At 44.3% G+C, this 20934-nt stretch overlaps 2 protein-coding genes across 11 annotated transcripts in view; one reads left to right on the forward strand and one right to left on the reverse strand.

The window, feature by feature from the left end:
- rims4 (regulating synaptic membrane exocytosis 4) overlaps window positions 1-20934 on the forward strand; it is a 341866-nt gene that overhangs the window by 227787 nt on the left and 93145 nt on the right. The gene's annotated exons all lie outside the window — the stretch shown is intronic.
- grip2b (glutamate receptor interacting protein 2b) overlaps window positions 1-20934 on the reverse strand; it is a 248377-nt gene that overhangs the window by 2632 nt on the left and 224811 nt on the right. For all 10 annotated transcript variants that reach the window (XM_070958311.1, XM_070958308.1, XM_070958305.1 and 7 more), the window contains exons 10-24: window positions 20703-20858; window positions 20458-20610; window positions 20084-20270; window positions 14529-14674; window positions 12407-12487; window positions 11038-11101; window positions 10785-10930; window positions 9678-9822; window positions 5768-5907; window positions 5323-5532; window positions 5010-5166; window positions 3296-3410; window positions 2699-2912; window positions 2358-2566; window positions 35-181 (exon numbers count right to left, since the gene is read on the reverse strand). In XM_070958311.1, the coding sequence (XP_070814412.1) occupies window positions 35-181; window positions 2358-2566; window positions 2699-2912; window positions 3296-3410; window positions 5010-5166; window positions 5323-5532; window positions 5768-5907; window positions 9678-9822; window positions 10785-10930; window positions 11038-11101; window positions 12407-12487; window positions 14529-14674; window positions 20084-20270; window positions 20458-20610; window positions 20703-20858 (2270 nt within the window). The remainder of the gene's footprint in view (window positions 1-34; window positions 182-2357; window positions 2567-2698; window positions 2913-3295; window positions 3411-5009; window positions 5167-5322; window positions 5533-5767; window positions 5908-9677; window positions 9823-10784; window positions 10931-11037; window positions 11102-12406; window positions 12488-14528; window positions 14675-20083; window positions 20271-20457; window positions 20611-20702; window positions 20859-20934) is intronic.

Here is a 20934-nt window from a genome sequence, read left to right on the forward strand (position 1 = left end):
ATGCTGTCAGACTGTAAATGGATTCCCTGATCACCTGCAGGATCCTGTCGTAGGGTCTGAGCCCGGCTCGGTCAGCTGGCCCGTCAGGTCTGATCATGTTCACATAAACTCCTTTCTCCAAGAAGCCGTCTGACACGCTGAAGCCAAAGTCGTCAATCTCTGGGTCCTTTATCACTGTTACCTACAGAGGACAATGCACGGATGTGAAGTTGGTTCAGTCCAAGTTTAAACATGACACTACAAGCCAACAGTTACTGCTAATCCACAGATAATGTCACGTGACATGATGTAGTGTTTTCTGTTAAAGTTTGCTCTTGTATGGACTGCAAAGACAACAGCCGATCACCAGGACATGACTGGTCAGTTGTCTGTGTTCCCAATCTGAAATACAAACAAAACAAATGAGCCAACCTTTGTTCTGTCACATGAACCTGATCAGTCACATCGGTTCCTGTCAGTACACACTGAGAATGCCAGTGTAAAGTTCTGCTTTGCCATTAAAGTATTTGGTTTCACTTGTGAAAGAAGGAAACAGCTCTTTCTGACAAACGCCAGATTTGAACACGCTGAACTGGCCAAAATGGCCACCGATGTGCCACAAAAGATACTGCCTTGGTTTGTCAGGGCCCTTGAATTGAATCTCAACTTAGGTTTGGACAATTTTTGTGACATTCAGCCAAATTTTGAGACAGAGCAACATTTGGTATGCTTTTAGTTATTTTTTTCTAACAGAAAAATTGGACTGAATATCCAAAATGAATCGTGAGGTTTCTGTTCTCTTTTCATCTGACAGCATTTAAGAGCATTCAGGCTTTGTGTTCCAATGTGGTTCTACTGTAAAGCACATACTGTGCAGTATCCACCCATGCTGCATGCCTAACTGAAGCATGAAGAACTGCAGGGTAAATGCAAGATGGGGGCTTTTACAATTGGTAATTCAGGCCAGATGTTTTGCTAAGAACTGTAGATTAACAGAAAAACTGAACAGGCAGTATTATGTATGAATATTGTATGATCTTTTAATGAGCCACCATTTAGAGGCTGTAAAATTTTGGCTGATGACCAATGAGCCCATCAGAGGTTAATGAATTTTCTCTCTTCCCCCGTGGATAACAAATCTCATCCTGGCCTTGGGCTGTACAAGTCTGAGCAGACCCGTCAGTGAAGTCATTGTAAATCCACAGGAGGGTGAAGACGTGTAGCTGCCAGCATAATAGCCACCCAAAGGGAAGTGGGCTGCTATACTGGACATTCTATACTGTATTACATAATACCCTGCACTGTAAAACCTTAATGACGTTCTCAAACTCATAAAAATAATTTTATGACTTTTAAAACTTTTAAACTTTTAAAACCAATTCACGATTGTCAATCCAAAATACAAACCAGATTCCAAAACGTGAGACTGCTGTGTAAATTAAAACATAATGTGATAACCTGCTAATCCTTTTTGACACACACTCAACTGAAAACAGTACAGAGACAATATACTTCATGTTTAACCTCCTCAGCTTCATGGATTTTTGTGAATTTGATGCAGCAACATGTTTTGAACAAGTTCGGACACGAGCAACAAAAGTCTGGAAAAAAAAGTGGAATGCTCCAAAAACATTCCACAGGTAAACAGGTGAGAGTATTGTGACTGGTATGAAAGAGGCATTCTGTCTGAGATGTTCACAAGCGAGGATGGAGCGAGGTTCACCACTTTGTGAACACATGATTGCATAAATGGAATTACTACATGGAGTCAGGAACACTTTGTACGGCTGCTGTTGGTAAACAGTTTGTTTACAAATGACTGCATTCTCTTTTTATTTATGATGTACACAGCATCCCAGCTTTTTTGGAATTGGTGTTCTCACCACAGATAGGCCTTTTCCACATAAGACACTTTAACATGTGACTGCAGAAAAAGCAAGTGCACATCAAAACAAATGGATGTTGGCTGAATTCAATCTAGCTGCTTCAGTTTCAGGGTCCTGCTGTTGTCATTACTTAGTTATTGCTGTGCTTTTCCTACTATTACAAGCCAGAATGTCTGCTCTGAACACACTGGAAACAGCCAACTTATTTTCCTCAATTTATATTTGTGTGTCTTAGAAAAAAATAGACAAAAAAAACTGGGTGACATGGTGGACGGAGAGATTTTGGCAACTCTGAGCCTAAACTCTTCAGAGAGCTGAAGGTGAGGGAACTTCCAAACAGACAACTTGTTTTCTTGAAAAGTGAACACAAAAATGTAAGTCATTTTGGATTGACTTGTTTGTTCCTGCTTTCACTTCGCCAGATCCTGTCAACATTTTATCCAAGTCCCAACCCAGAATAGAAGTCACATCGTGACAGAGGTTTTAACTCACTTTGTGCAGCTCCAGAGGTGTTGGTGACAGAATCCCCTGCATCTCCTCTTTGATCCGACGAGACTCCCACGTCCTCTCCGACACTCTCAATGAGGCCTTGGCCTTGGGCTCGTGGTGCAGCAGAGAGGACTGGTTATCTTGGTGGATGTGAGCTCCTTGGTGCAGGTGGGCCTCATGGTTGAAATGGGCCTCCTGGTGCAGTTGGGCATCTGGTTGAAATGAACATTTTTAGCTCATTTTCGTTTGATTAGAAAGACCTGATATTTTGTAGTCATCAATCTTACATCATGAGATCGGAGAGACAAACACCTTTGGCTCCGTCACATTTGCGACTGAATTACCTTGGTGGAGTTGGGCTTCTTCATGCAGGTGGGCCTCCTCGTGCAGATGGGCACCCTGGTGGAGGTGTGTAGCTTGGTGGAGCAGGTTTCCCTGGTGCAGGAGAGAATTTCTCCGCAATGGGCTCATCCTGCTGTGACTTAGCATGGCCTCAGCTGGAGGCTTGTTGACACCGTCTACACCCAGACTGATGGCTGTTCCTGTCATGATGGATGCCTGCACAAACCAAAAAACACACATTGATTGTGCACTGCACCATTTTGCTTTGCTTTGTTTTGTGTTAGTTTTCTACCACTGTGGTAAAGCCAGCGAGCTGCACCTTATCATTTCAAAAACCAGAACCACAGCCAACAAACACAAAGCTGAGTTGGGCTTTTGTGTCGTAAAGGGACAGTTATTGCGTCTTTATGCTGCAGTTAAGATCCACTTTTTGTTTTGAGCGCCTTTCTTCCTCTCTGACTGACCCACGCACACATCCACGCGTCTTTACATGCATTCAAATGGTAACGTGCGATCGAAACAAAGAGGTCATTTGTTTGTGGAAACTTTGGGGCACAACCATTCTGTTGAAGGATGCTAATGCTAATGACTGCACTAACCTCTATCTCTCTGAGTAGCTCTGATTGGCCGCAGGTCTCCAGATCCTCAAGCGCCTGACACCAGAAGCTGTCATCTGGATCCAACAGAATACCGTCTGGTTGTTGGCCAATGAATCTGTCACACAAACACAGATGAAATTAAATGCAGCTTTGGAAAGATACCTCACCAGGTGGCCGTGTCTTGGGTTTCTGGAAAAACAAAAATAAAAAAAAAGTCCATGTTTGGACAAACATTTTTTGAGCTGAGTGTTGACAGATCTGCCTCTTGGTCATGAATTGTACATTATGTTAACTTGTCCTCTACAACAGTTTCTGTACCTTAAAAAAGTAACGTAACTAATCGAGCCATGAACACATTAAAGAGAAAAATGTGCTCTTTTCAATGCATTAGCAATGGCGTCGCATAACCAACAACACTGACATGAATCCAGAGCAGCGTCATTACAGTCCAAGGCCATTCGTTCTGGTTATTCGGACATAAGTAATCTTTGAACACTGAATGTCCTTGACTGACAAGATTAATTCACTTTCACTGTGCAGCTGATTTTTTTCTCACCATCCTTACTCTCTCTCTCTCTCCCCCCTCCCCTCTCCTCCCCTGTTAGTGTTACATAACCCCAGCAAATGTCGCTATCCTCACAAGGCTTAACCTCCTGACTCATCACTGCACAGATAATCAGTCTCACTGGCTTCATGACTCCACACTGAAATCCACCTCACCACAAGCTCTTGGTGCTGATATTGGCACAACCAGAGAGTCAAATACAACCTTCTAATATTACACACCTGGCTTGTTTAAAGCGGACACCAGAGTTATGGAGAGACACAATACGGTCAGTTAGAGTGATAGAAAATAAACAGTTTTGATAAGCAATCGTTTACAAATTATTTGACTCACAAATGCAGACCATCTACCCATTTTAGCTTCTCAAATGTGAAGATTCAACTTTATATAATTCTATATAAAGGCCCTTTTTACTATAGACTAAAGATAGAAGGAGTTATAATATATTATTAGTTGCACCTTTTTTGGACAGTGTGACACATTGTCACATTGCTTTAGGTCTGTTCTCCATGAATTAAGGCTGAAAATGAAACAGTAACTGAGATGAATTAGCTTATTTTTAACATTTTAAAATGGTGACATCAATTCCAGGCGAAGCGTGTCGGAAACGGATTCCTCATCTGTCAGGTTAGAGCAGTGTGGCCGGACAGTGATAGGCCTGCGTTCAGTATGAATCAGTCCACATATAAGCCTTTCATACAACGTTAACAAGTTGACCAAGAACTGTCACAAGTGGATACAAAGTTTTTCACAAAAAAACATTTAAATTACGTTAACATTGTGAAATGAAACGACTGATTCACTGCAGTCAGTCTGTTTAAATTGAAATCAAAATGGGTCCTTTAAGGACAACATGAGTGGTTTTCTCATAATCTCTAGCTCACAGCTAACCACTGTGTTCCACACATCCTCTGGTCTCCATTCATTCCTGTGTGTATAGAAATATGGAATTTAAGTTTCACAGCTTGTTTCAAGTCAGCATGATCAGATTTCATAATGCGGTGCAGAAACGAATGGAAGCCAAAGGCTGCTGGGATTGAACGACAAGATCGTGTTTTAGCACGCACTCAAAAGTGGTCAGTAGAGATAAAAAAGGGAAAAAGGGAAGATGATTTATAATTCTGAAGATGAGTGTGAGTTCAGTCCTACCCAGGTGGTTTGTCCCAGTCGTCCTCGCTGAAGCCTCCGTCACTGAAAGGGTAGTTCTTCCGGCGTCCAGGAGGAGGTGTGGTGCTGCGCTGCTGCTTGGCACTGCGCCATTCATGGGGGTGGAGGGCGATACCAGCTGCCTGGTGGCTGTACGTACCTGCATGAGGAGTGAACATACATACAGCTGCGACTCATTTTGGATTTTTCTTTACTACGAGTTTGCATGAAATGTGTTCGGAGTTACTCTGAGTACGTTTTGCAGTGTGAGCCACGCTGGCCTTTCACCATCTACGTGTGCCAATCCAGAGCTTACCCTGGCTGCCATAGCCGGCGTCCATCCCCGAGCCGTCCCATGACTCCATGGCAGAGTCGACGCTGGGTATGGTCGTGGAGTAAAGCTCTGACAGCTTATTCGTCTGTTGGCTGTCTGTCAAATCGTCCTCCTCAGGGTCACTGAGTTCATTCTCTGTTGTGTCCTCCGCCTCTGCTGCCTTCCTGTCCTCTAAGTCTTGGACAGGAAAATCTGGAATTGGGTTCATCCAGTGAAAAGATCGTCAAACGACAAAGAACTCTCAAGACAGTAAGTATTTTCAGACAAGGGTAACTTTCTCCAATCTAAAGATTGTGAGGCATCATTTCTAATTAGGCATCTATGAAGGTCTTTGGTGTCTGAAAGAAAATGACTGCCTTCTGACTGGTTTAAGACCACCAATCAGAAGGCAGATTTGTGATGCAGGTGCAGCAGTGGTCAGACTTACTGTCCAGCTGTTTCTTTATCTTGAGGGTGACCGTCTCTCCGGCCATCTGCAGCAGGTGGATGGCTTCACTCAGGGGTTTGCCTTTCAAACTGACACTGTTGATCGCCAGGATCCGGTCACCTACGTGAATAGCCCCTGTCCTGGACACACATTCACACGCACACACACAAACACAAAGTAATTTACAATTCAGCTCTGTGCACACTCAGGCTGAGACTTCGGGTTAACCTGAGAGTTACTGTAACATGATTACTAAAACCAGTTTCTATCGGCTCTAATGGGACACAGTGATGCTAATAGTACATTTGTATCCAGCAAATTTTATGCTATTGTGGCACGGTGGATACACTGTCCCCTCACAGCTAGAATGTCCCGGGTTCGATTCCCGCTGTGGGCGCTGGGGGCGTGTCCTCCATCATGCCTTCGGTGCCTGCTGCTCGGGGAAAAAGGGCCTTTCTGTGTGGAGTTTACATGTTCTCCCTGTGGGTACCTGGGGTGTCCTCCATAAAAAAAAAAACCCACTAAAAACATGCAAGAAGATCAGCACCTGACAAATGGTGACGACAAGGGAACTGGCCCCCGGGTGCCGGTCGGCTGGCAGCCCACCGCTCCTGGTCTGCCGTGGAGGAAGGACTTACTGAGGATGGGTTAAAGGCGGAGGAAGAATTTCACAAAGCATGGCGTGTGCAGTCATGTTGTGTTGTCTTTGTTCTTCTTTTTCTGTGAACTGACCCTTAGCAGATCCATCCTTAACCTTATATGTCCTCCAGAACAACAAACAAATTCACTGTATACAAATCTGTTTTGCAGAGTCTTAGATAGGACGTAGACACATTAGGCTTCAAGTCCACATGATGCTGTTGTTGTTCGGCTTTGGGTTCGGGAATTGAATCAAAAGTTATTTCTGTTATTTCTATTTCGATTTCAAAATTCATGTCAACAACCACATGACCTGTCTAAGGTCACAACAAAGTGACTGTAATGAGTAACGCCGGCTCCCTTTCAGCCAGCGGTCCGTGCTGCTGTCAAAGCTGGCAGAAAATACAGAGCAGCCGTTTATTGCGCAGCCTACTCTGATAGAGATATTTATTTTGACTCTTATCTCTCACACGCAGACGCTCATGAACCCGTATTACACATGCGTTAAACATATTTACTCAAGTGTCTTTTAAAGTTATCTGGATTCTGTTGTTTGATTTTGTTTCAAACGGGCAAATTGAAAACTGCGGCCGTCAAACAGCTCAAAGGAAAAGTGGGTCATTGTGAGCGTTTTGCGGCGATGTTGGTATCATCTGTGCTCCTGCACTTTCTCCTGTGTCAAGCTGAGCCCGGTTTATTTATAGAGAGCTTTCAGCCAACAGGTCTGAGGCAAAGTGCTTTATCGACAACAGTTCAGGACAGGAAATAGAACAATTACATCACAAACTCCAAGAAACGGGGTCACAGAGAGAGAGTGTGTGTGTGTGTCTGTGTGTGTGTGTGTGTGTGTGTGTGTGTGTGTGCGTGCGTGCGTGCGTGCGTGCGTGCGTGCGTGCGTGCGTGCGTGCGTGTGTGTGTGTGTGCGCGTGTGTGTGTGTGCGTGTGTGTGTGTGTGTGTGTGTGTGATGGACGGGATGTGAGGAAAAACACTGAATTAGAAAAACATTTTAACTGAGAAACCATGAAACTTCTTCACAGTTTTCAGAAATATGCAAATTATGCATCATCCAATTAAAGCCAAATGTTTTTTACCGAGGGCATTTTGTTTATCTCTTTTTATCACTCCATGAATCAGAAAATACTCTCAACACCCATTAAAAAAAGTTTTTTCAGTTTTCGTCATTGTTTTTTGAGATAAAATATTCCATAAATCATCATATAAATGATACATGAACACACCCCTCTATAAAAACCTTTGGAATATGGATCGGAATAAAACTTGTATGAGAAAAAAATAATCATTTTACTCAATTTAAACACTTAACATTAAGTTTTATTTTTTTAAAATCATGTTTTATGAAGCATTAGTTAAATGTGCGCCAACTGCTGAATGTCTATTTGGGATGTTTCTGTCTGAAAGATGATGTTATGGACGAAAAAATGCCTAAAATCTCCAAACAGAGCAGCAAATGAAATGCGATTTTTAGCCTGTCGTGTCAGACTGGAAGATTAATCCACTGGTGGATGATGTCATCATGTCGTCCTCTGTTCAGTCTCGTTGCTGTGGACATCGTCTCCTCCGTCATCGCTCCATGTCACCTGACACCTGCTGCAGGTGGAGAATCCCTCTGTTTATCGCCCAAAGCGTCCTCCGTTATGTCTCCTAATAAGGTTTTGGCCCCTCTGATGGGGACGGCTAAATAAGGAAACAGAAGTGGGATCCTTCACCCGTCTCAGTCGGGTTGAGGCGTCTCTGTGTGTTGCCGTAACACATTTCCCTGAAAGGTTCTGTTTGTTTAATCTCGATATGGATCTTGAGCACACAGGATGATAATCACTGCCGGCGAAGCTGCACCGTTCTCACCTTCTGCTCTCAGGACAAAAGATAAAGGTCCTGACCTTTGACCTGCAGCTCCAACCTTTGCCACCACTGGTCGTTCTGACCACAGGTGTGAAGGGACAGCTCTCACTCTTGGCTTTTCCTTTGTTGAATTATCTCCTACGTGACTCCCGCCTGTTCAAACATGTGACAGCATCCTGCTTTTCAGGATACAGTGTAATGTTTCCCAGAATCTCAGGTGTGTGTTACAGAGTGACCACTGGGTTTATTTAACAATGTAATGCAAGCACAAGCTGGAGCGCAGCCGAATGTAGCCTGCGTGTCTGAAATTCATCAGAAAAAAACCTTTTGGCACCTGTCCAGCTGGTGGCGACCTCAGTGACCGCCGTCCAAACGAAGCTGCCGCGCTCGCTGTGCGTACGTGTCTTTACATGCAGGAGCCTTCAGTTTAATGAACTTTAAGTGACCCAGGTTGAACTAATCAATACAGACAAGATTAAGTGTCGCAATAGAGTCCACCAAAACAAGCCCTGGAGACATAATTCACAGGATTCAGGAGAGGATGTTTCTGAGGTGTGAACACATCCTTTCACAGTGAAAGACGGGCTTCACGATGCAAACCTGTGTCCCAGAAAAGATGGTTTTAGGAATCCTAAACAGGTAAATTCATGAACAGTTTACCTAAAAATGAGCCAGCGAAGAGTAACTTCTGTTTAAAACTGACTATGGACATTAATACAAAAGCTTTACGCGCCATATCTGAAAGAAAAACGTAGAAATGTGTGTGTGTGCGAAGCGACAATCGTTCCGTCTGCTGGCAGGAGATTGGCAGCGTGAGCTTGAGTGAGTTGTGAAGTGAAGACTCATCTCTGTTACTGATGGTGCAGAAATTGTGTTTTTAGATTAAAAGTTTTTGGGATGTTTGGTGCTTTGAATGCAGATGAGATAAAGGGCATTTTTTGGTGATTTCAGACTGTTTTACAGACTGTTGTGACGGATAACTCGAGTTAATAAACACCAATCCCCTCATATCTGAAACCTGGGGCAACTCCACTGAGAGCATTAACCTGCAGCGATGCTTCAGTCCTTCTCTGGAGAAACTCCACTCATGCCAAAATATCTCAGGATTTTGTGTCATTTCTCTTAAAGGAGCGCTACATTGTGTTTATCTCTAACATGCATTTCCTTCCTTATGAAACATTTGCAGAGCCTCTTTTTAATGTTTCAGATGCTCCTGTTTGCATTTGCCTGCAGCGTTCTTCTTTGATTCTACGTTTCTTCGTGCGTCACTGTGCAGAGAAGCAGCCCAGCAGTCCAAAAGTGTCCGTCTGCAGCGCTTTTCCTAACGCTCTGCAAGTCGACGCGGTAACCTAGATTCCCGAAGAAAGACAATGTGCATGCGTGCGTGCGCGAGAGAGGGTGAGCGCGTACCTCTCGGCCAGGCCTCTCTTGGTTAGGCCCGATATAGTGATGGGGTCAAAAGGCTCCTCGGTGCCTGAGATGGTGATACCCAGAGGGCCTCCGTACCGCTTCAGCTCCACCGTGTAGATGATGCTGCCTGACGTCTCCTGCTCATCTGATACACACAGACACACACGTGTTAATCTAACGTTTCACTTGCAAAGAGTGGATGACACTGCCTGACGTATGCTGCTCGCCACACACACACACGCACACACACACAACAAAACACCTCGACACCTACTGCATCACGTTACCTGTTCGTCTGAAATGCACACACACGCACGGATGCACACACGCACACATTTCACTCCAGAAGTAGGTCAAAACTCCTGTCAAGACAACACTGGTGAGGAAGACACAGTTTCCATGGCAACCAGGGAGAAGACTGCCTCGTCATCATGTAGCATGAACACATAATCTCTGCATTTTGCTCCTGTATGTGTGTGTCCTCTGAGTCATAATCTAGCGTGATTACACATCCGCCTCCTAATGTGTGTGTGTGTGTGTGTGTGTGTGTGCGCGTGTGTGTGTGAGAACCTCATGTGGAACAGGCCAACATGTCTTTGCGATAACTTGGATGCGTCTGTTCAATTAACTCGTTGAATCGCACAAATCCAAGATGGTGGCTGTCAGATGTGTGACATGTGACTAAGTGAGCAAGCACAGGGGTCCTCAGATTAAGGCTCGGTTAATCCAGGCTGCTGCATGCTCATGGTCCACATATGAGGCTGCGACACACACACACACACACACACACACACGCACACACACACACACACACACACACACACACACACACACGTTATTTTCCTACATGGTTATCACACGTGTGTCTTTGTTATTTGTGTTTCAACTGTTATTGTTACACCCTGAATTGGTCAGTGGATCAATGAAAATGCACCTTACAGCATCTTAAATGACCATTTTAAAGCTTCAGCAGGAGTCCCTGAGTTGTGGACAACAGCACCACTTGGTGGTCAAACACTGTTACTGCATCTCGTCAAACTGAAGCTGCTGAACATTATTTTATCAAATGAAAAATAAAAATATCCGAAGCTTCACGCACGCACGTACCCGAATTGTCTTCATCTTTGCGTATCTTTAGTTTTACCAGTTCCTCACACTGCTGCAGGATCTGCTCTGCGTCGTCTCTGGAACAGTTCTCCAGTCTGATGTTGTCGATGGCCAGCAGCTTGTCACCGGGCTCCAGTGTCCCTGTTCTGAAGGACAGACAGAAAGGTGGAACCGGACATGACCGTTTCTGTCAAATACAGAACAAGTTAGACCTAAAGAAGAACGTCCTGGAATAGACTGAACAGACTGATACCTGTGGGCCATGCTGCCCTTCTTGATGTCGGAAATGATGAGGGGCTCTCCTTGCTTCTTACTGGCTGTGGAGGGAGGTGACATGAACAACAGCAACAACAACACGAGTGAGCATAATACAAATAATATCAATAAGTCTAATAATAATAAGTATTCTTTAAAGACACTGAGGCTGAAGATGTTTTCTATAGCAAAAGGATTAATTTGTCGTTCTAAATGTCTCTTATCAGGAGAAAAAATGTTTGCGTTTGTTGGTAAATTTGTGTCAGATCAGCTGATGTTTCTGGCTGTGAGATATTTTTCACTCTCAGCTGTGAACACGTCCAATCAGAAGATGGAGCCATTGTACCATGTGCTGGAGCAGACAACGATCATGCCTTATACGTACACACATCAGAGCTCATGTATACACTTTAACTGTTGGGGATGAATCAGCTGTGCAGTTTACTCAGTCATGAGCTTTCACACGGTCTCAGTCAGCCTGAGGAGTCTGTTGAACAGGTCATAAAAATGCTTCTCAGTGTTTGTAACAGTCACTGAAATGTTTAAATGTCTTCACTCCAAATATTTGAAAATGGTCCTGGTTCGACAGTCGACCTGCTGTGTGTGTAAGTAAACACACGTCCATGGTCGTGTGTGTTCACTCTGGACAGCAGCACTGAAGCTTTGCAGTGAAGTATGAGATCAATAACTTGATCAATCATCACAATGAAATCATTTCCTGGAAGAGCAGCAGCGTCAGACTGGATCCACCGAGTTTACATTTTGCACAGTGGTTGTAAGCACTACAAGGCCAAAAGTATGTGGACACCTAAAAAGAGTAGTGTGGATGTGAGGATGACGGCCGTCTGTGCAGTCACTCATGTCACTGTTCATGTCTTTCAGAAACAATGAGCTTCAATCTGCTGCTGTAACCTGGCTGCAGGCTGAAGGACTGTTAATGAGAATGGACCTGGCCCATGGCCTCCCTGTCCAAAACATGTAATGTCCTCGAACATGTGTCTCTTATATTTCAGATGGAGACCTCATACGACTCCAACACCTGCTGTTACAAATTACAGGAGCACGAACGACCCAAGTGGCATCATCAAGTTAGACCTGAATGAACATTTTCCAGTTTAGCCAAGTCCAGCTTCCCTGGATTCATCCCTCCCTGAGGACGTTCACACACACGGCCTGCGATCTGTACCATTTTAGAAACACTCCATGTGTAGAGCAAAGCCTTCCCGTAGGCTGCGCTTACCACGGACACACACGTCTGCTCGTGTGTGTGTTTCTGAGGAAGCACAGGGTGGTCTCGTGGCATTTAAACACTCTGCCAGCAGCCGCTCAAACAAAAAGTCCATCATGTGAACGACGCGTGTTCCTACCGCTGATGGTGAGGCCCAGCTCCACTCCTCTCTTCTTCGGCAGTTTGACGTGGAAAGTCCCACTGCTGGGCACCACCGACTCTGTGATCCACACACACACGCGCACGCGCACGCACACGCACACGCACACGCACACGCACACACACACACACACACACACACACACACACACACAGGGTTCAGCACATGCAAATATACAAAAAGCAAAAAATAATGCTCTTCATCCCACTTAACATTTGTAATTACAAGACATTTAGCTCTTGCTCTTATCACCGCTGAATTGCTCCTTTTCGGGGCAAACAGCGACTTCAAATCGTCGCCGTTTGCCTGCATGAGTCATAACACTAATTCCAGCAGTAAAACAAGTCTCCATCCAGGCACGATCACGGCGAGTGCACATTGCGAGCAGAGCAGCCACTTGAGAGGTTCCAACGAGCTCGTCACTTCAGCGTCCTTCAAACTCGCCGACCAGCTCTTATCTTTGACTGACGCTGCACACCTGCTCGTTTCTTTCCTCGAGAGCTGAGCGAGAAAAGGCGCCGACAGTCCCAACAACACCAAGAATTTGCCTGTGAACATTTTGCGCCATTAGCTGTCCATCAGTCTGATTTCTCTGTGTATCAAAGCGATTTAATTTCACGAGCGGCGTTCAGCCTGGCAGCTACAAAAAGCTGATGATAAGTCCATTCAGAGCTGCACATTTTATTTTGGAAGACTTGAAAAGTCTGAGATATTACATTTGGGGATCGGCTGCATTAACTTCTGGGGTTAATGAAGGGGTAAGAAATCGTTCTAATTTCTCTCTGTTTAGGGTAAATGCTAATTTCATGATTATTGCTGGCTACGTTAACTCATTAAATGATGCAACATTATGAAAGGCAATACTGAAAAGTGTGGAAAACCATAATGTACCACACTGCTGAAATCAAAGTTAATCAAGTCTCTCAGAGTGTGATCATAAGGTAGAAAGTTAGATGTCAACAGTTTGTGCATAAGAAGTCACAGAAAGTAGAAAAAACTTGAGTTTATACTGATGAACTGATTTTGTACAAGTTCATTGTTGTTTCAGTAAATATTCCCAATGTTCTCTCATAATGTCACATTAAAAAGATCATTAAAATGGACAGTCGAGTTGAGCGTCCTCACTCTTAAAGCCTCCCTGTGGAGGTGACACAATACGCCGCCCGCCAACACTGATCCACAGGTGGCGGGAACGTGTCGAGAAGAAGACTGCTGACGAGTAAACGAGGATGCAAACAACGGAGGATTTCAAATATTTCCTTATTTTCGACACTTTGAAACACAGTAACTGAACATTAACGTAACTTTGTTTTCTCTATATCTGCATTCAGCAGATTCAAATCAAACAAATACAATTCTATAATAAAACAGTTCAATCTCTCTAACACTTTGGTAGGTTACTCGTTCATCCGTGTGAGTTCAGACACACTTGGATGTGACTTCTCTTCAGCACAGGAATCAGACCTGAGGACAGTAACACGCAGCTTCGACCTCGCCGTGCGTCGGCGTCGCTGCGGGGTTAAAAGCGTGCGGATGAGGCCACGCCCTGCAGTGAAGAGCTGGAATCATTCAGCCCTCCTCTGCCTCAGCTCAGCGGCCCGCTTTGACCAGTTCACCCTGAATGCGTCGGTTCGTTCATCCTCCAGCAGGACTGCTGAACACTCCCTGATAGAGAATGCACAGTGCAGAACAGCTGCTCTGTTCTCTTTAAGAAAACTCAAAGAAAATCCTCCTACATGACTCATAAAGCTGCACCAGCCTGATCGGGTGTCTGACAGCTGACACTGACAACTGTTTTCTGAAGTGTTCTGAGTCCATGCAGTCATCTCCTTTATCCAATCATGTGTTCACAAAGTGGTGAACCTCGCTCCATCCTTGCTCATGAATGTCTGAGCCTTTCCAGGACGCCCCTTTCATACCCAACCATGACGCTCTCACCTGTTACCAATGAGCCCGTTTACCTGTGGAATGATCCAAACAGGTGTTTTTGTTGCTGTTGCTGTTTCACACAGTGTCCCAGCGTTTTAGGAACCTGGTGAAGAGTTAATAAATCATGACAGAAAGGTGAGAATGTTGCAAACTGTTCGCCGACATCACAAACCTGCTACATCGAATTCTATCTCCAGTGTGACCTTATTGGTCAGCGCAGCGTCTCGGAGCAGCTGATTGGCCTCCTCCAGCGTTCCGTCTTCTGTGGGGATTCCATTGATTGACAGGAGGCGGTCTCCAACCTGCAGCAGGCCACACCTGTGACGAGAGTTACCGTGGTGATGTCAGAAAGACTGGAAACATGGGATGTTTGCTGTCTGAATGTCTTGGTATCTTACAGTTTTAGTGCTTTGAGGCCTGAAGCCCTCAAGTCCTTCGACTGCCAGCTTTCCTTTACGCGTCATATCCTCCAGCACCGCCTTTCACTCTCATCTTTCCTACTTTAGATGCTGGCCTGCAGTGCTTTTGGGCTTTTTCATTGGTTTTTAATCAATTGTGCCAGAAATTTGATTCTGAACGAGGTTTTCTTGCATCTGGAATAGAACCCGGATGTAGTGTTGCTTTCGTCAACGAAAATTATGACTAAATATCGTCATCAACGAACCTTTATCACGTGACGAAAACGAGACGCAACGCAGCACAATGTAAATGCTGGTCATGTGATGATAACTAGAATTAAATATATAATGTAATATTGTTGACGAATAAAAACGAGACTAAATATGGTTTACAAAATAAAAGCTCTGCTAAAATGTCTCTTCATTTTCTACCGTTATTTCATCTCATTTAGTCACGTTGTTCTTATTATTTTCCTGTATCTCACTTCAGGGGCTGCATCAGGTCGCACTGCTCAGTCGCAGCGATGTCACTCCTCAATCCCCAGTCGGTTAGCGTTAACGACAGAGAGCTGACAGAGAGCGGGACCGATGGCCGGCCTGCCGGCTTTGCTTGGTAAAATAAATATGTTGTGAATTCAAATCAGAGCGTCTTGGTGTCTGGAATGGATGTATTCGTGAGTCTATAAGCTAACAATAATATAATAAGAAGACAACCTTGTTTGAACTGTGAAATGGGTTTGACAGAAAGAAAATGTTGGTTTGGTCTATACTATGAGGTACTATATTGATTAGGTTAAATAGAACTGAATTGCTAAAAAGAGACTAAAATACTACTTTCATTGACAAAAACTAGATGAAAATAGTCAGGGATAATTGACTAATAACTGGCTAAAATAAGACTAAAATGCTCAGACTTTTAGTCTAGGCTAAAAAGAGTATGAATGTGACTAAAACTAATAAAAACTAAAATGACAGCTTGACACAAAGATGAGACTAAAATCAAAACAGGCCGCCAAAAACAACACTACCCGGATGGCCTGGTTTCACTATGTTTTGTTCACAGAAACATCTTTTCTCATTTGACTGTGATCAGTTCTAGGCCTAAGATTTTGGTTCATCTGGGTCAAAACCTGTTCTGTTGGGTTTATGACGTCGTTAATAGATCATCTCAATGAGGAATGCTCCGAGGTTCTCCAGTGATTTCAGCCTGAACGACCATAAAGGCTCACAAAGCAGAGGGAGCAGAAAGTTTCCAAAGACGCTGCCTTCTGTCTCAAATGTGTACATACACACTGAGCATCACGATACACACCCTGTCACTTCACATCGCCTGCAATAAAACATGATTATGAATCTATTTTCTGCGCCTATTTAGATACGATTACCTGCAGGGTTAAAATGCTCTCAAAGGGGAAAGAAGAACTCAGGCACGTAGGTGTGCTAATCGTCAGCCTGTGCCTGGGACGTTTGTTCCTTTAATTCATTTTGCAGAAACAGATGAAGGAGCCTCAGACTCCCCGCTGTGCTACATATCACATTATTTTTAGCGACCGTAGATTTCAGTGCTGCTGTCTGAATATTAGAGATTTCTGCTTCCAAAATATCCAGCGTGGAGAAGAAAACTGGCTCCTCACCACATAAATCAGCGCCGGGATGAAAGTAAAGCACATTAGTGCTGACTATTAAAGCAGTGAATCATGTAAATACCTTTTCTTGGCAAAATAGAGGTATATTATGAGGAGTCGTTGCGTCTTTTGAGATACTGGCTTGTGAATTCAGCCGACTTTGAAAGCGAAGCTCCTTATGCGTTGTTTGGAAATTTAACTGCATTTCAAGTCTCTGCTGACTGACTGACCCGTGTGAGCAAGCTCCAACAAGCTTGAGTGTTTAATGAAGCTCACAACTGCTAAACAAAGCACAAACTGCTGAGTCAGAACCAAACTGACGGACGATGCAGGGACAGACTCTGGACGGTGGGTCACAATGCACAGAAAGTCAAGTGAAACTCCTCCTGGTAAAGATTAAAATGGTTTTATTCTGTGACTCAGATTTGAAGCACAGCTTCTACATCTGTGGAAGAAAACCACACAGGGAACTTTTAACCACTGAACCATCCAGAGGCCAACTAATCTCCTCGCATGCAGGCCGGCCTGGAAGGCGCTGCATGCTGCAGAGGCACTCCAGCATGTTTAATCGACCGTAGGGTCATCCAAGAGATGAGCATATAATCGCCACCAGTGGAACAACACTGAGATCTTTTAGAGGCAGAGAATGCCATAAACTCACAAACAACCCACTTTCAAACATGCAGCTGAACAACAATACAGCAAATATATTTAACACGGTTTTAAACGCACTCAAAGTGAACCAACAGCAGGCCTGTAAGCAGAAACAACAGAGCCGAAACAAAACCGTTCGCTTCATGTCATGAGTGTCAGAAATATGTAAATATATAGAAATAATGAATGTACAGATCTCATGAATCAAAGTATACTTGTTTTGGTGTCTACAGATTTAGATCGTGTTTGGTTCCAGGTCTCTAACTGCAAAGTTTCTGTGCTGCACTTCTTTCACAGGGTTTTTAAATGGACATTTATTGGTTTGGCAGAAAGATTATTTGGCCCATAAGAAAAGTACAGTTCTTTAAACTGAAGTTTGGTAGACCATCAGTCAGATGGAGCTTCATGGCACAGTGATGGAAACCAACGCTACACCCCTCTGCGCTGTCCATCATGTGACAAACATGCCTTTTTCTGAGGGTCAAAGGTCAACATGGTTACATTAGTTATCCCTTTTTGCACCAAGGACACTTCTGACATGAGAAAATGAAGAGATTTGTCTCACTTTAACTTGCGCTCACCTTCATGCAGTTACTGCCCTTTGGATGAGCACAGCAGCTCAGATTCACACTCTCTGAATACGACACACACACACACACACACACACACACACACACACACACACACACACACACACACACACACACACACACAGGGAATACATCCTCCATTAAGCCATGAGTGGGCAAGCGTATTAATATAGAGTCAGACATCTTCATTATGATCTACTGAGGATTAAACAGCCGCCAAGACCCTTTTATTTGTCCGGGACTTACGCTGCATCAGGCAGATGAAGAGCGACGAAGAAACGAAAGGCAGAACGGCAACATGAAACAGGCTTGATGTTGCTGTGGTGGTGCTGTATTGTTTACAGAGAATAATTGATAATTAGATGAGTTATTAGATACATTATGAATAATTATTAATCATTAGCTTCTCGTTGTCCGGATGTCTGATGTTCTGTCCTTGTGTGAGGGAGCTACGTTGTGAATTCTGCTGTGGAGGACGACAAAAAGTTCAAATATTTGAACTCAGACGGTAAAACCGTCTGGTTTTCTCTGCCAGCCTCACCGAGTCTCACCATCCTGCTCTCGTCCACTAAAGTAATGTCCAGTTTGCTGTCTAAAGTCTGCCTGCATCCATGTGAAAGCAGCGTGATCGTTAAGATCTGTCTTCAAATCACACCTGATTTTACTGTTTCTGCTTTTTTACAGTTTGAAGAATCTTCAGCACTCTTTGCTTTGGCTTGCATTGGTCTTTACAATAACATTTTACAATGGTAAATGTGCATTTTATCATGATGATGTTGCAGAAAATGTTGCGTCTTGCATCATGATCTGGCACTTTGTGCGTTAATCAGAGAAACTGTGCACTCACTCACTGGTCAGCTGATTCTTTCATTGTTAGCGTGTTCTTGTGAATTTGACATTAACTGTAACACGTCGAGTTTCAGCTCTTTCAAGACATCTTCAAACTACTCTCTGATAATGTTACGCTGAATCATTTCCAGACGTTACTCTGTGCCGCTCTTTGGCGCACACAGTAGAGGAATGAGATTATCCACCTTGTTTGCAGCCTCACAGACGCCTCCTGGTGGTTTTTGGTGTACACAACAACTACTGTCATGATTAAGTGGCTCACTGCTGGTTTAATAATATCACCTTTTCATTGTGGGGCAACGACTGGGTGACAACTAGAGCATCTCAATGAGGTTTACATGTTTGGAGCATTTGACTGAGCATAATTGCAGCTAGTTCTGTTTGTCAAATTTCTGAATTGTCTGAGGGAAAAACTGCAAATTTTAACGCTTTTAATCAAGTTTAACTTTCAAAACAAAGTACAACAGACAACAGTTGGATTAAATGTTGTAGATTATCAATTCAACATTAGCAATGAATAATAATATATATCAAATAAAATGTGTAGAAAAAAACTTCCAGCAGCTATAATGCGTGGACCTGAACGGAGGATGTCCACGCCGGTCACCGCTGCAGACGTATGGCCTTAAAGACCCTCAGCTGTGTTTAAGTATCATTCAGAGTGGTGTGAAATGGTTTATTTGGATTCACCCTGTTGAGCAGGAGGGAAGTTACCTATCGATTCCTCCGGCGTGGGCGAGGGGAGGCTAGCTAATTAGTGTTGTTAGCGTGGGCGCTAATGGAGAGGGGAGTGTGACCTCGGGGTGCACAAACACACCCAGCACTTAGAGAAGCCGTTAATAGGACAGGAGCATCAATCAGCACGCGCACACACACACACACACACACACACACACACACACACACACACACACACACACACACACACACACACACACACACACGATGCAGCTACTGAGAATTTATACAGAGACTTAAATGAAGCTGTGAACAACTTATGAATTAAAATGCAACCAAACAGACTGCGACCACAGACACACACGCACATACACACACACGTGCGCACACACACACACATGTGCACACAAACACACTTCGATATTTGGAAAACTCAAGTACACACAGTAAAAGCTTAAAAATGTACACCCACTCATCACACAGAGTCAAGCAGAGCTGTTAATACACCGCCCACACACACACACACACACATACCGAGGTTCAAATACACACAGGAAAGTGGTACAAAACACACACAGATCCATCAGTTCCGCTGGTTCAGCAGGTTGCTGTTCTGTGGTTTAATATTAATAATCTTTGTAATATTAGAAATCACATACACACACATTCTTCTGTCATCCTCTCAGTTTGTACTCTTCATATTTTCATATGTTCAAACTTTCCTGGCTGTTGTCATTTTTACCAACTTGGCAGTCAAAGATCAACATGTAAAAACAATCATCAGGCATCAGAGTGATTTTCACAGGCTTCATTCTGTGTGAAGGTCTGTGTGTGTGTTCACCTCTCTGCACCTGTGTGAAGGTGTGTGTGTGTGTGTGTGTGTGTGCGCGCGCTCACCTCTCTGCACCTGTGTGAAGGTGTGTGTGTGCTCACCTCTCTGCAGAGCTGTCTGGCTCTATGAATCGGATAAGTGGGGGTGCGGACAGCGTTTCGGTGGCAAATATTCCTCCCTGCAGCTGCACACCGAAGCCGTTGAGTGGGTCTCCTGTCAGGACCACCTCGCTGGTCTCTACATGGACTACCTGACCACCCGGACCCACCGAACTGGACGCAAGGGACACTGAAGACACAGACACACAGGAGGAATGAGTTTTTGATTATTCGTATATCTTCTGAATTAGCTCATTACAGACAGAGGGACGGACGGAGGACAGACAGGCAGACGGACGGACAGACAGACAGGCAGATGGACAGACGGACAGACAAATGGACAGACAGACGGACGGACGGACAGACGTGGAGCTCACAGGAGCTTTTGTGCTCTTTCTTCCTCTGCCGTCGTTTGAGCAGCGAGTTGCGTGGGCTCATGGGAACTGTAGGCCTCGGCAGGGTGCTGGAGCTCTGGCTGCTGGGGCCCGATGTCGTCGTAGAGCCGGGAGAGAAACTGGCCGACACCAGAGCTGCCAAAGAACGAGAGAAAAGACAGACATGTCCACTGTTCACTCTTCTTCTAAAGAAAGAAAGGACATGCGACGTGAGCTTGAGCTCTTACACTTGCAGTAGTCGAGGCTGTTGATGGTGTTGTTATTTGAGGCGGTCCACGACTTGTTGAGGGTGGAGCTTGTGTTGCAGAGGGTGGAGTTTGGAGGGTGACAGTAGTTCACACAGGGGTCCCAGGAGTGGGGGTGGTCCGACTTCTGAACCTTCACTGGAACACACACAAATGGTTTTGTTATGTGTGTGTGGATGTGGTTCAGCCTAACACACCTTTGGAAGGTGCTCTG

Source organism: Chaetodon trifascialis, chromosome 3 (assembly GCF_039877785.1).
Source record: "Chaetodon trifascialis isolate fChaTrf1 chromosome 3, fChaTrf1.hap1, whole genome shotgun sequence".
NCBI lineage: Eukaryota > Metazoa > Chordata > Actinopteri > Chaetodontiformes > Chaetodontidae > Chaetodon > Chaetodon trifascialis.